Source organism: Coregonus lavaretus (genome assembly GCF_964263955.1).
Source record: "Coregonus lavaretus genome assembly, chromosome: 20".
Classification (NCBI taxonomy): domain Eukaryota; kingdom Metazoa; phylum Chordata; class Actinopteri; order Salmoniformes; family Salmonidae; genus Coregonus; species Coregonus lavaretus.
Window position 1 is genome coordinate 27,308,842 of NC_140007.1, and position 14,511 is coordinate 27,323,352.

General features: G+C 45.0%; 1 protein-coding gene across 1 annotated transcript in view; it reads right to left on the reverse strand.

Moving 5' to 3' along the window:
* LOC311148057 (MICOS complex subunit mic25a-like) overlaps nt 1–14,511 on the reverse strand; it is a 62,845-nt gene that overhangs the window by 37,932 nt on the left and 10,402 nt on the right. The window contains exons 3-5 of the mRNA XM_084184952.1: nt 13,042–13,150; nt 12,476–12,620; nt 1,268–1,351 (exon numbers count right to left, since the gene is read on the reverse strand). Of these exons, the coding sequence (XP_084041078.1) occupies nt 1,268–1,351; nt 12,476–12,620; nt 13,042–13,150 (338 nt within the window). The remainder of the gene's footprint in view (nt 1–1,267; nt 1,352–12,475; nt 12,621–13,041; nt 13,151–14,511) is intronic.

Below are 14,511 nucleotides of genomic sequence, written 5' to 3' on the forward strand. Positions count from 1 at the left end.
GAACATTCCTTTTTCCTGTGTGTAAATGATAAGAGGGAGAGACGAGAGATAGAACAGGCATTTTATTCTTCCCTTTCTGAAAAATGTAATCGCAAATCTTGGAGAATGGCTCTGACTTCATTAGCCAATAGCTCAATGGGCTCTGAGGCAGCTTCACTCAGACGCTTTCTGCTTCATCGCGTCTCACACTGCAAGGTAAGCCCATTCCATTTAATGTCTCCTCCTCATTGGGGCCTCGATGGGGCCAATCAAGGCGTAGTACTGTAGGCCAGCTGAACAAAGACATCACTTTATGACCTCCAGTATGAAACAGATGGACTTCCTCTCGCCACCTCAGGGAGAAAATATTCTTAATTATCTTTGTCGTTTGCAGCCATCTGAGCACTTCACTACCCCATACTAGAACTCCTCAGAGTCACTATTAAAAAGGCTATTTAATCTGTGAAAACAGTCAAGCCCGGACCAGTCCATCTGTGGCCAAGAGTAACAAAGCATTTGTCATCATAAATGTAGTAGGAAAGGTGTATCCACCACTACTACCACCACCATCATACAGTAGGCTACATGTTTAAAATATTAACCCCCCAACACTGCTTCCACTAACAGTAAATCATTGTTGGGTTGTGTAAAGTTACCTTTTATTAACTGTTGCTGTGGCTCTACGGGAGGCAATTGTTGCCCTATCAAATTCCTGACACAGTTCACAAGTTGCATCTTTCCCTGCCAGCAGCGCAAGACAAATAGCATGCTAACTCCCCAGGAGTTTCCCTATTGGTCCTACAGGACAGCCTCTGCTCTGCCTGAGATATTAAAGGTCCTCTCTGCCGGCGCCTGGCAGGGCCGCTGCTTAGCGCTGTGCATCACAACTTTTATGTCTCGGAAATGTCAGGGAAAATGATGGGAAAGGTCTTAAAAGCCAGAAAAACACGACTTTTTTCCCTCTAAGGGTAAATTGTTCCTGTTGACCACGGTAGTAAAGTGAAAGCATGGGACTACTGGGTGCATTTGTGATGCGGAAAAAGCTCATCACAACAGATGGGCTAAATTTCACCCAACACATTCAGTGAAGAGGCTTACAGAGAATGTTCACGCTTTAATGCCTGGCTTCATAATTAAGTCAAGAAACAATCCCCATTTATATATATTTTCATACTTACATCGATTTATGTTTCGGAAGAAATGGGAGCATTATACTGTATGTCAGGGTCAGTGGTGTGTAGCATAGCATTACTGTGTGTGTGTGTGTCTCTCTATAATCGTCTCATACCCTCTTCTCCAGTTGTGCCAACTGCTCCTTGAAAAAGGCGTCCAGTGCTTTCAGCTCTGCCTCCTTCTTCTCCAACTGTTTAGCCTGAAAGAGAGAAAGCACTGTGGTTAGGTTGGGCAGGGAGTCACTAGTCAGACTACTCTGTACATGGCTGGACAGTCAGTCACAATGCAAAAAGAGGACATTAAAACAATGAAAGAACCCCAAAAACAAGCAGAGGGAAAGAAGGCAAAGCATTGATAATGATGACGACGAGGAGGTACCATTCAGGAACACATCCAACCCCCATGACTTCAAACACAACAAACATGCAACTGACTCGCAGGCTGGAGTACTCCTCGTCCTCATCCATGACACTGTGCTCCTGCTTCTTTCTCTCTGGTTGTGTGCTGTGGTGGGTCCACTCCAGTGGGTCTCCTGTGTAGTGGCCTGTAATAACCAGGGTTGATTTTCCCAAAATTCCAGTTGGAGGGTTCCCAGAATCAGGAGGGAATAAGCAGGAAATCCGGAATCCTCCAACCAGGACTTCTGGAAAACTAAGGAATTTATTGCATTTTGCAACCCTAACTGTAGCCTATACCAAAGAGACAGTAGTGTCTGTGGGAGAGGGAGAGGTGGGAGAGGTAGAAGAGAGAGAGATCAGTAGGAGAAGTACAATAGCTAGAGAAAGAGGAGGAAGAAAGTAGTGTATGTCTGTAGGAGAGTTAGCTTAGTATTGTGTGAAGAGATTAAGAGCTGAGTGGAGAGGAGAGGAGGGACAGACGTCACTGAGGACAGCTGGTTTACTTAAACTGTCTGGAGACAACTGAGGAGATGACCATGGAGGATGGGTTCAGGTCACTGGGGCTCAGGCTGACAAGATACACATAGATGGACATAGCACAGCAGGGATGCACGTAAAGACATACACACACACTCTCTCTCTCTCTCTCTCTCTCCCCCGTTGGCTGTGCTCAGAGCGCATGGCGGACGCTAGCGGCAATGCCAGGGCTTCCTGCAGCGCTGACCGAGAGAGCGTAGGATGTAACAGCCAGACAACAGAATGCAACAAAGCGCAACCTTAAATTACACCCAGGCGAAAATCACCCCCTTTTCCTCCCATCTCCCGTGTCTCTCGCACAGAAAATAACCTCCATCAGCACGCAGATCATATGCAATTTTCTAGCTGGATAGCTCTGTAGCGCAGTGGCAGAGTGGCCTGTTTGCATGCACACATTCAGCCTTAATGCAGGGAAACAACAACACTGTGGTTGGAGCAGACAGAACCGGGAGGAAAAGAGAGGGATATTAACAGAACATCAGGCTGTGCTTACCCAGGCATCCACCTCTTCAGCAGGCTAGAAAGGTGAGAGACAGAGAAAGTGAGGGATGGGAAGAGAGATCGAGCGAGAGAGAGGAAAAGGAAGTGAAGAAAAGTAAAAGAGGGCCGCTCTGGTGAATATTGAGAGGCAGAGTGGGTAAAGGAGGGGGTCAAGCGAGAAGCAGAGGGAAGATTCGTCATCATTATAAAGGCTGCTGAATGGTAAATGTAATAAACACAGAACGGGTGTGTTAAATAAATAGGCTGCAGGATGAGAGGGGTGGTAATTTGATTTCATAAAGAGTGTTGCTCCTGTGAGAAAGATATACTTTGGCTGAGAATGCCTCGGTGTTGTATAAAAACTAGACAGTACAAAGAGCCAAGTAGAGGATGGTTACTTTCCACTGTCTGAGATAGAGGCTGTGGGCTACAGCCATGGGGTTGGTAAAACTGTCTAACAGTGTTTTCTTTGAATTGAGAGTTCTGCCCAGATGAGAGAGAGTTCTCAAACCCCAAGGCCCTTTTCTGCAACTCAAAGTAAAGAATACTTCTGAGGCGTTAACTTTCTCTTTCTCCACTCACAGAAATCAACCAGGGGCCAAAGTTTAGAGCGCTTTCAGTCACTGTACTGTTCTTCAAACAGGGTTCCTAATCAAGCCAGCACGTGCTTAGAAACACAATGCATTTAGCCTACCGGATCACTCTAGTTGGTGCCACTGCTTAGCGCTTCACCTGTCCTTTCCTGTGTGAGAGGTTCTGCGACACCATTTAAAGACCCTCAAGTCTCCAGTATGTCTGCTTCATTATAGCTTCTCCTCTCCCCTCTAGACTCAGTCAGCCAGCCAGCCCAGCAGTGAAGATGACAGCAGCTCCAGTCTAAATTACAGGCGTTAAAATCACAGTAAAACGCCTAAGGAAAATCTCCCTATTAGTCCCTGGTGTTCAGGACTGGGTGAAAGTTGAGCAGGAGAGGAGAGGGGAATTAGCTCTGAAACACTGCTGCTGTATTACACTCTTACTGTCTGCATGTCTGACTTACTGTCTGCCAGTCTTATTCACACTTGCAGCTTGTGTGCCACATGTTTTCAAGTAAGAACTAGTCCTAGCCTACATATCTAGCCATGCACATGTCACACTATACAGTATAATATAATATACAGTAAATGGTCATGATGTGATGGTTTTTAGTGTTCATTCTCTATAGGTAGTTACAGCAAACCGCTAAAGAACAGCCTCATCTCTTCAGCTAACATACAATTTGAGAGCCTTACATTTGGACATGAACATGGACATGGACATGCACACACCATCACTAATACTGAATTGAACCAATGAACCAATGGAACAGCAGCACTGTAGCAGCGCTATAGGGCCAGGCTAAATCCCATTTCTCCCTGACCACACACAGACCTTGTCATTTTTTAAATGTATCCTCTTTTAATTCGCAGCAGAGACAAAGGCAATCTGATGGGTGCTCTCCTTCTCCGCAGAGCCTCCCCTGGGAATCTGGAGCCAGCAGATAATACTCAGCCAAAAATGAATTACACAGATAAGTCTTGAAATGAAGCTTCCTGGGTGCTGGTTTCCTCATAAATAAGGCTGTTCATGCCTGGTTATCTGTTGGGCTGTAACTCAATAAACAGGCCGGATGGAATGGATGCAGAGAAACAGGAAGGCCTAGGCAGGAGGATGGGTTAAAGTGGAACTGAAGGATGGGTGAAACTGGAACTGAAGAGCAGCCCCAGTGGATCAGGGGAAACGGATCAGGAACACAAAGCACAAGTACACAGAACCCAAAGAACCAGAGAGAATCTGGTGAGAGGAGAGGTAAATTATGCATAATGCAAACACCCTACTATGCATATGAATCAATCTGGACCCTTTCTTTCTAAAACTAGCCGCCGAAATTGTCGCAACCCCTATTACTAGCCTGTTCAACCTCTCTTTCGTAACGTCTGAGATCCCCAGAGATTGGAAAGCTGCCGCGGTCATCCCCCTCTTCAAAGGGGGTGACACTCTAGATCCAAACTGTTACAGACCCATATCCATCCTGCCCTGCCTTTCGAAAGTTTTTGAAAGCCAAGTTAACAAACAGATCACCGACCATTTCGAATCCCACCGTACCTTCTCCGCTATGCAATCCGGTTTCCGAGCTGGTCATGGGTGCACTTCAGCCACGCTCAAGGTCCTAAACGATATTATAACCGCGATCGATAATAGACAGTACTGTGCAGCAGTCTTCATCGACCTGGCCAAGGCTTTCGACTCTGTCAACCACCGCATTCTTATTGGCAGACTAAATAGCCTTGGTTTCTCAAATGACTGCCTCGCCTGGTTCACCAACTACTTCTCAGATAGAGTTCAATGTGTCAAATCGGAGGGCCTGTTGTCTGGACCTATGGCAGTCTCTATGGGGGTGCCACAGGGTTCAATTCTTGGGCCGACTCTTTTCTCTGTGTATATCAATGATGTCGCTCTTGCTGCTGGTGACTCTCAGATCCACCTCTACGCAGACGACACCATTTTGTATACATCTGGCCCTTCATTGGACACTGTGTTAACAAACCTCCAAACAAGCTTCAATGCCATACAACACTCCTTCAGTAGCCTCCAACTGCTCTTAAACACTAGTAAAACTAAATGCATGGTCTTCAACCGAACGCTGCTTGCACCCGCCCACCCGACTAGAATCACTACTCTCGACGGGTCTGACCTAGAGTATGTGGACAACTACAAATACCTAGGTGTCTGGTTAGACTGTAAACTCTCCTTCAATCAAAGTTAAATCTAGAATCGGTTTCCTATTTCGCAACAAAGCCTCCTTCACTCATGCTGCCAAACATGCCCTCGTAAAACTGACTATCCTACCGATCCTTGACTTCGGCGATGTCATTTACAAAATAGCCTCCAACACTCTACTCAGCAAATTGGATGTAGTCTATCACAGTGCCATCCGTTTTGTCTCCAAAGCCCCATATACTACCCACCACTGTGACCTGTACGCTCTTGTTGGCTGGTCCTCACTACATATTCGTCGCCAAACCCACTGGCTCCAGGCCATCTATAAATCACTGCTAGGCAAATCCCCGCCATATCTTAGCTCATTGGTCACCATAGCAACACCCACCCGTAGTGTGCGCTCCAGCAGGTATATCTCACTGGTCATTCCCAAAGCCAACACCTCCTTTGGCCGCCATTCCTTCCAGTTCTCTGCTGCCAATGACTGGAACAAATTGCAAAAATCTCTGAAGCTGGAGACACTTATCTCCCTCACTAACTTTAAGCATCAGTTGTCAGAGCACCTTACCGATCACTGCACCTGTACACAGCCCATCTGAAATTAGCCCGCCCAACTACCTCATCCCTATATTGTTATTTATTTTGCTCATTTGTACCCCAGTATCTCTATTTGCACATCATCTCTTGCACATCTATCATTCCAGTGTTAATACTAATTGTAATTATTTTGCACTATAGCCTATTTATTGCCTTACCTCCATAACTTGCTACATTTGCACACACTGTATATATATATTTTGTTGTATTTTTGACTTGATGTTTTGTTTTACCCCATATGTAACTCTGTGTTGTTGTTTTTATCGCACTGCTTTGCTTTATCTTGGCCAGGTCGCAGTTGTAAATGAGAACTTGTTCTCAACTGGCTTACCTGGTTAAATAAAGGTGAAAAAAAATAAAAAATCATATGGATGTTAAACACAGACCAGACATTCTGGACAACAGATGGTGAATCAGAGCTATTTGACGGCTACATTCCTCATTGCCCTCATCTAGTCTACACAGCATCACACTCACTAACTCAAACACCCTGTCCCTGTACACCACTGCACTCTGTCTGTGTACACACACGTCCCATCTCTTCTCCTCTGGGTTGTTTGTGCTGTGCTGAGTAGCCATCTGATAGCAGCAATCTCAGCTCTGCTTGCTTTCCCTCCGTCTGCTCATCTCCTCTGTTTATTTACTTTGATGCATTTATTTAACGCATAGCTCTCAGCTATGCAATACATTTGCAGTTAATAATCAAACTGATTACCCAGAGTGGAAGCTGTCTGGGAAGGTGTACACTATGGGCCACCGGCTTTCCTCTGCCCCATCTCTTCTACCATTAATAACTCTACAGCACTGCTCCTTTGTGGAAAACAACTCCAGTTCTTCTTATTCAAGAGGAACCCAGCTACCCTGACAGCAATGATGTTAAATTAAAAGGAGCAGGGAGAGGGGCACTCACACACATTCACAAACTGTATATAAGGCTTAAGCTAGACTCACATACTGTATGTAAACAAATCAAAAACACACACACAAAACAGATTATGTTCAAATACCCTTGATATCAGCCAATAAGATGTTGTCTTATTAGGTATCTTTCAGACCTCAGTTATCAGTCAAACCAATGATTATTGACTGAACAATGCAGTGACAGTCTCACCACACAGTCTGTTCACATTGTAAACTAAACAAATCAGACACACATAATCACACAGCGCAGACAGAACACTATGTTTTAGATCTCCAGAAGCAGCTTAATCCAACTGACTAATTCCCTCTCACTCCACAAGTTCTGAGAGGAGAGTACTGAGCAGCAGATGTGTGTTGTGTGCTGTGGTGCGCCCGTTCAGAGTGTGAGGGATAAAATCTCTCTCTCCCCTCCACCTGCCGTCATCTCGTCTGCAATTACTGACATTCTGGGCTGCTTGTGAGACGCAGCTAGCGGAGCCTTAATAGCTTTACATGCAGAAAGATGTCAGCTCTGAGATTACAATTACCGATAGAGCTGGGTTATCTGTGCAAGCCCTGTTCACTCTGCTGTTCACTCTCTCTGCACCACCCCGATTACTGCTGCTACTACTAGCCCTCAGATAAACGAGAGAGAGCGAGAGAGTGTTAGGGTATGAATTCAATCACCACAAGAGGTGTGAGCACCCTACAATAAATTACAAACCAAAAATACTCAAATACACTAGCTAACTTTTAACTTCTGCAGCATCCATAATGAGCAGTCCAGCAGCAAATAGTTTGTGGTGAAGAGAATGGTACTGATTGTGTTCTAGAGGTCCTGGGATACACTACAGAGTATCTGAGGACATGATAACTAGTGGCTCTGTCTGTCATCTCAGAGAAGAACCCAGGGCACCCCAATCTATCACACATGACAGGTCACGACAACGAGAGGACAGACAAAACTGTCACCTGGGACTTCTGCCTGTGGACGTCCCCTCAATCTGGTCTGATCGATGTCATATTAACCCTCAACTGGCACAGTTCTTGCCTGTTGTAAACTATTGCATCACAACAGAGCAGACAGCTCTTCACTGCTCTGCTCCTCTCATCCGTTTGCTTCAACCTCTAACAAGGTTTTTGTATGAACGCGAGCCAAAAGCATACATTTGTATGCATCTGAGCCACAGTAATGAAGCAGGCTGCTATATGCCTAAGTAGAGTGGATCTGTTTCTATAAGCGCTGAGCACACAGCTGTTGCAATTTCGAGGAAAACCAATAAAGGGATGTAGTCTGAGTGTATAAGATGCTAGTTTTAGAGACAATAGGCTCCACAGCTGAGGAAATATGAATAATGTAAACGGAAAGGTAAAGATTTCCAATCAAACTAAACATCTGTCGGATCACACAGCAGCTTGCCACTTCAAATCCCCTATCCATCTTCCACTAGAGGAGAGCTCACTGTGCTTATACAGTAGTAGAGTGCCACTCTACCATCCGTATTCTAATGGAGGTAAATGGCTGAGTCTGCTGGACAGATATCCTTATGAAAATGAGAGCGATTAGGATTTATTGGATTATCTGGGGTGATATCATAACATTTGTCTCTAGCTTTCCTAGGAGAGGGAAATTACACACTTAGGTAGACGAGTGGCCTACTGTAGGCCTTCATGTAGCACATAGACCCTTATCTGGGATATGGAATACTTATACTGCCATCTAGTGTTGAGATGAGGAAGTGTCTAATGGAAATCTTGGCTGGCTGGTATTGGGGGCACTGCCTGCAGTTAACCTTGTCATACATTCACAAAAGCATCAGGTTAACTACATGCTAATGTAGTGGTAACAAAGTTTACAACCACTTAACTCTAAAAGGACATGTCAAAGACAAGGGGACATTAATTTGAAAACATAAAATACATAAATCTGATATTCTGAACATAGCCAAACACGATTTGCTGTAACGGATAAGATACCATATGGTCGAGCAATAACAAATACAGATCTTGTTACATATGTGTTCATGCGGAATGTACTAAGGATTCACGGTGATTCATGTTGTGAGTTGCAATGTGCAAACAGCCCTGAGAAACTATAGATGGCATTTGGTGTGAAACTATCAAAAGCGAAGCTGGGAGGCTGCTAATGAAATGAGCTTTTTAATTGTACAGAGCTGGGAGGGGGAAGAATCCACCGTATGCTAATGTGACTTACCACCCATTTCTGCTGACAGACTGCAAAAGGGCATTCATATGTTTTAAAAGACAAAATCCCTTTAGACCTTTTTCTTCTCTCTTTCTCTCTCTCTCTCTGAAATTAATCTTCTGAAGATTTGCAATTAACAATGAGTATTCATAGGGCGCAGAGCAGCGAGGGCCTTGGCAGATAGAGGAGGAGAGAGGGAGGGAGGAGGAGGTCCAGTGGTTTAGTTGGATGAAGACAAAAGGCCGGAACGAGGGAATAATAAAAGGAGGGTGCTGACGCTCCACTTCACATCCTCCAGTGACTTGGCTTTTAGTGACCTTGGCTGACGCTCGGCGCCAACCCCGACAAAGACAAGAGAAACGCTTTTATCATCTTCCCTCTAATAATAACATCGCTATTCTCTTACACAGTCTGACAAAAGGCACATGAGGGGCTGAACAATGAGCGTAATAGTGTGCTAATGAATTGAGTTGATGCAGAGACCTTTTGTTTGTTTGTCAGAGACAGTGAATCACAGAGACACAGGAGGGGAGTTATTGATTAGACCAGCGGGTCCATGTTCAAATAGTGAACCATCACTAACACCAACAATAGTCCCCCAGGAAATTAGCCTAGAAGTCAAATGATGCTTCATTAACCAGTTACTTCCTTATACTAATCATCAGAGGTATGGACTTGAGTCCAATGACTTGGACTCGACCTAATAGAAAATAAAATAACTTGAGACTTGACTTGGAGCCTCAAGACTCGGGACTCGGCTTTGACCTGAAATTATCTGGCCAGGTTCTGTAATGTTTTGTCTCTCTGGCTGTGAGGATTACTCTCCACACAGCCAGAGACAGCTGCCGCAGCATCGAACTTGCAAAATAAAAAACAGATTGGCTAGTGAAACACACACTCAGCCCTCTGATTGGACCAGCAAACTGTCAATCAACACAGGTCGGGTGAGCTAGCAAACAGATTGATTTTCTGTACAGCTATAGGGTCGGGAGCAGCGCAACCGTCAAATTGTAAGGAGAGATGATTTCCATAAATAAATATGCAGCTCCAAAAATTATTTGTTGATCAAGAATAATAACAGTTTACTTTGCAAGCTCACCAGCAATGGGGCATCAACCAACAATTACTAGCATAGGCATACTGGTCTTTTGGTATGTCAATATTGCTTGAAATTGATCATTTACTTATGAAGCTTGGATTTGGAATTTGTTGTTAAAATTAATTATTACATAAATCAAAATATGTTGTAGACAAAATAATGAACAGGGCTGTCTTGTAGCCTCAATACATGGACAAAGATGTGTAGTTGAACAAGTCACTGCATGTATAGATTTTGTTTTTACTTGACTTGACTTGCTCTTAGAATGCACGACATGGACTTGACTCGAGACTCGACTCGTTCTACTTGGGACTGGACTAGAGACTCTGACTTTGTGACTCGGATAACAGTAACTTGGTCCCACCTCTGCTAATCTTTGATTTTATGTGGACAGACCATAGACATTAAAACCAGTAGATAGTGATAGTTTTCCTATGGAAAACTCCCGATGACGGTGTAAGTGGCGGTAACTAGCAGAGAATCATGGTTGATTTAGTCGTTTTCATCCTGTCTGAGAGAGCCTTCTCATAGCCTGCCAGCCCGTGACAGGTCTGTGTCAGCGCGTGTCCCGGTGTGACGACAAATGTAGTAGTCAGAAGGGATCACTCAAATATCTCGATTTGTAGCGAACGTTAAAATAATTCACAGTGGGGATCGGACTTGATCATTATGAACTAATTTTAGAGCCCAAAACGGCCATCAAAATGTTTTGGTTTGGCCGTTCTGGTGATCGTAATTAGGCTTTTACATAGCAGAGCTTGTGACATCACGCTCTAGACTGGACACTGTGGTCCTGGGACAGACCCTGTCATCAGTAACTGTTAGGGATGCAGATTGGTGGTTAGGGTTTGCCAGAGCTCCAGTTTATCCTGGATCTCTTGGAGTTGAGTCCATTCACAGAGCCATTGAAGCCCAGACCAGAGCCTAAGGGCATGTCAAGCAAGGCAGGGCACAATGTAGCCCTGGATGATTCCCCTACAACCCCACAATCTCCTCACTAACGTGGAGGGTCAACCTGCATCATCTCCACTGTAAAGCATAAACTAAACAGGCCATTGGTACCGTATTCAATTAGGATCTTCCATGTAAATCATGTCTCCTTTCACATTTGAGGAGGATGATGTAGGACGGTATACTACTACAGCTGCAGATCAACCAAGGTTAAGGGTTGCCATGGTTACAATCACTGTCATTAATGTCCTGACTAATCAGGACATTAATGATGGGGGGGGGGGGGGCTGCAATTTTCCAGTTACCCCTCCTCTCACTTCAGAGGCCCGGGCTCTGGCGGCTCATTGAGCATTCTCCACACGCTCCCTCTCCAACTAATTTCTATTAGTGTCCGACGTGTGTCTGAGCGAAGATAAGAGACTCCACAACACATCTCTGTGCAGGCTTCCTGAAAGAGGCTACGCGTAAAACACATGTTCCCCTCCTATCTAAAGCCCCAGGAAACTCTCTGGGTCCAATTTACCGCTCACACACCGTAAGATAGCGCAGCCTTGGGAGTGATGAGTGAGGGAGGGAGGAGCGTGGGAGGAGAAGGGGGGTGGGGAGAGAAACAGGGTTAGGTGGAAATTGGTCTAATCCAAAATAAGCAATTTGAGCTCTGTCAAATGTTCTACTTGTGAGAGAAAACTTAACCAGGCTCCTTACTAGCCCGAGGGGACTTGAGGAAGATAACAAACAAATTAATAATTGTTTAATTAATGCAAAAATGCATTTACATATGACAGGAATATGTCATATGTAAATGCATGTACCAGTGCATGTCTGTGCAGTGTGCATGTCTTCATATGACTGCCTGTGGGTGCACCAAGTGTGTTCACACACATTTGCCTGTGTGTATAATGCAGATTGCCAAGGTGAAGCTCAACTGCTGCCTTCAGACTGTTAGAGTGCACTGTTTGTGGTTGTTGTTTTCTTTTGGGGGTGGGGGGCATGAAACATGGACCAGCATCATCTAAAGCCAATCCATCAGCAATCTAATGTTTCAAGACTGTTATATGGCTCCACCTATGGTATGCTAGTGGACACTGCAATGATTGTGGTTTCAGAGAATGTCCCACACAGATACATGAAGCAACAGAGAAAGATCATGCAAAGTACAGTGGAAAGAAAAAGAAAGTTACCAATGACAGATACTCCAAAAAGCCTGAACACACTGTGGCTCACCAAGATGAGAGAGAGAGACGTTAGATCGACGGGAATACAAGATAAAACAGAGGGACAAAATGAAACAGAGGGAGTGAGACAGAGAAAGAAAGACACAGAGAGAGCTAAAGCTAGAAAGAGAGGAAGACGAAGAGAGTGAGAGAAAGACAGGCAGAGAGAGCTAGAGAGCAAAAGAGAGAGAAAGATATTTACTAGTAGTTTGGCCTTTTCCCTCTCCTGGCGTGATTGAAGCCTCTCTCTGTACAGTGCTTTGCTCATCTCTGTCCTGGCTGCCTCTCTCTCCCGCCGGGCCACCTTCGTTAGCTCCTCCTGAACCACTGTTTGCTGCCGCTCATAACTGAGGAACACACACACCAATGCATTTGTGATCTGACACACTGCATGGAAGACAACTGTCCATCCTTTAATGGTGCCATTCTGTTTTAACTGTGCTATTTACAATAACTACCACATCCACATGTATGACCTGTATGAAAAGTCTACAATAGAAAACAATTAAAAATCAAAAACCATATACATTTTATATTTACCTTCATAAGGGATTACTTTTCACATAACTTGTCATAGTACAGGTGAAAGAAGAAGGTCGATACCAGAAAAATAAACTTCCAAACACTAGTGCTCGTTTGGTCTGCACTGTTTTTGTTTTGGAGCCGATTAAATGAACATTACTGTCATGAGACTTTTACCAGGCCTTTACAAGAGAGTCAGTGTACCTTTTACCCCCCTAGGTAACTGTCTTTCACTCAGAAACCCACCTCTTCTTCAGCTCCTCCTTGGTGTCAGTGTGGGCTGTCTGAGGACTGGGCTGAGGCCGGGGTTGGCGCTGCTGCTGGGTTGGCGATGGACGGGGAGAGGGAGGGGGACCTACAAACAACAACATTCATCACACCTTTTCTATATACAGTGCATTTGGAATGTATTCCGACCACTTTACATTTTCCACATTTTGTTACTTTACAGCCATATTCTAAAATTGATTAAATTGTTTTTCCCCCCCCTCATCAATCTACACACAATACCCCATAATGACAAAGCAAAAACAGGTTTTTAGAAATGATAGCAAAATAAAGCATTCAGCCCCTTTACTCAGTACTTTGTTGAAACACCTTTGGCAGCAATTACAGCATCGAGTCTTCCTGGGTATGACGCTACAAGCTTGGCACACCTGTATTTGGGGAGTTTCTCCCATTCTTCTCTGCAGATCCTCTCAAGCTCTGTCATGTTGGATGGGGAGCGTTGCTGCACAGCTATTTTCAGGTCTCTCCAGAGATGTTCGATCGGGTTCAAGTCCGGCCTCTGGCTGGGCAACTCAAGGACAGTCAGAGACTTGTCCCGAAGCCACTCATGCATTGTCTTGGCTGTGTGCTTAGGGTCGTTGTCCTGTTGGAAGGTGAACCTTCGCCCCAGTCTGAGGTCCTGAGCGCTCTGGAGCAGGTTTTCATCAAAGATCTCTCTGTACTTTGCTCCGTATCTTACCCTCGATCCTGACTACTCTCAGTCCCTGCTGCTGAAAAACATCCCCACAGCATGATGCTGCCACCACCATGCTTCACCGTAGGGATGGTGCCAGGTTTCCTCCAGACGTGACGCTTGCCATTCAGGCCAAATAATTCAATCTTGGTTTCATCAGACCAGAGAATCTTGTTTCTCATGGTCTGAGAGTCCTTCAGGTGCCTTTTGGCAAACTCCAAGCGGGATGTCATGTGCCTTTTACTGAGGAGTGGCTTCCGTCTGGCCACTCTACCATAAAGGCCTGATTGGTGGAGTGCTGCAGAGATGGTTGTCCTTCTGGAAGGTTCTCTCTGGAGCTCTGTCAGAGTGACAATCGGGTTCTTGGTCACCTCCCTGACCAAGGCCCTTCTCCCCCAATTGCTCAGTTTGGCCGGGCGGCCAGCTCTCGGAAGAGTCTTGGTGGTTCCAAACTTCTTCCATTTAAGAATGATGGAGGCCACTGTGTTCTTGGGGAGCTTCAATGCTGCAGAAATGTTTTGGTACCCTTCCCCAGATCTGTGCCTCGACACAATCCTGTCTCGGAGCTCTACCGACAATTCCTTCGACCTCATGGCTTGGTTTTTGCTCTCACATGCACTGTTAACTGTGGGACCTTATATAGACAGCTGTGTGCCTTTCCAAATCATGTCCAAATCAATTGAATTTACTACAGGTGGACTCATATCAAGTTGTAGAACCATCTTAAGGATGATCAATGGAAACAGGATGCACCT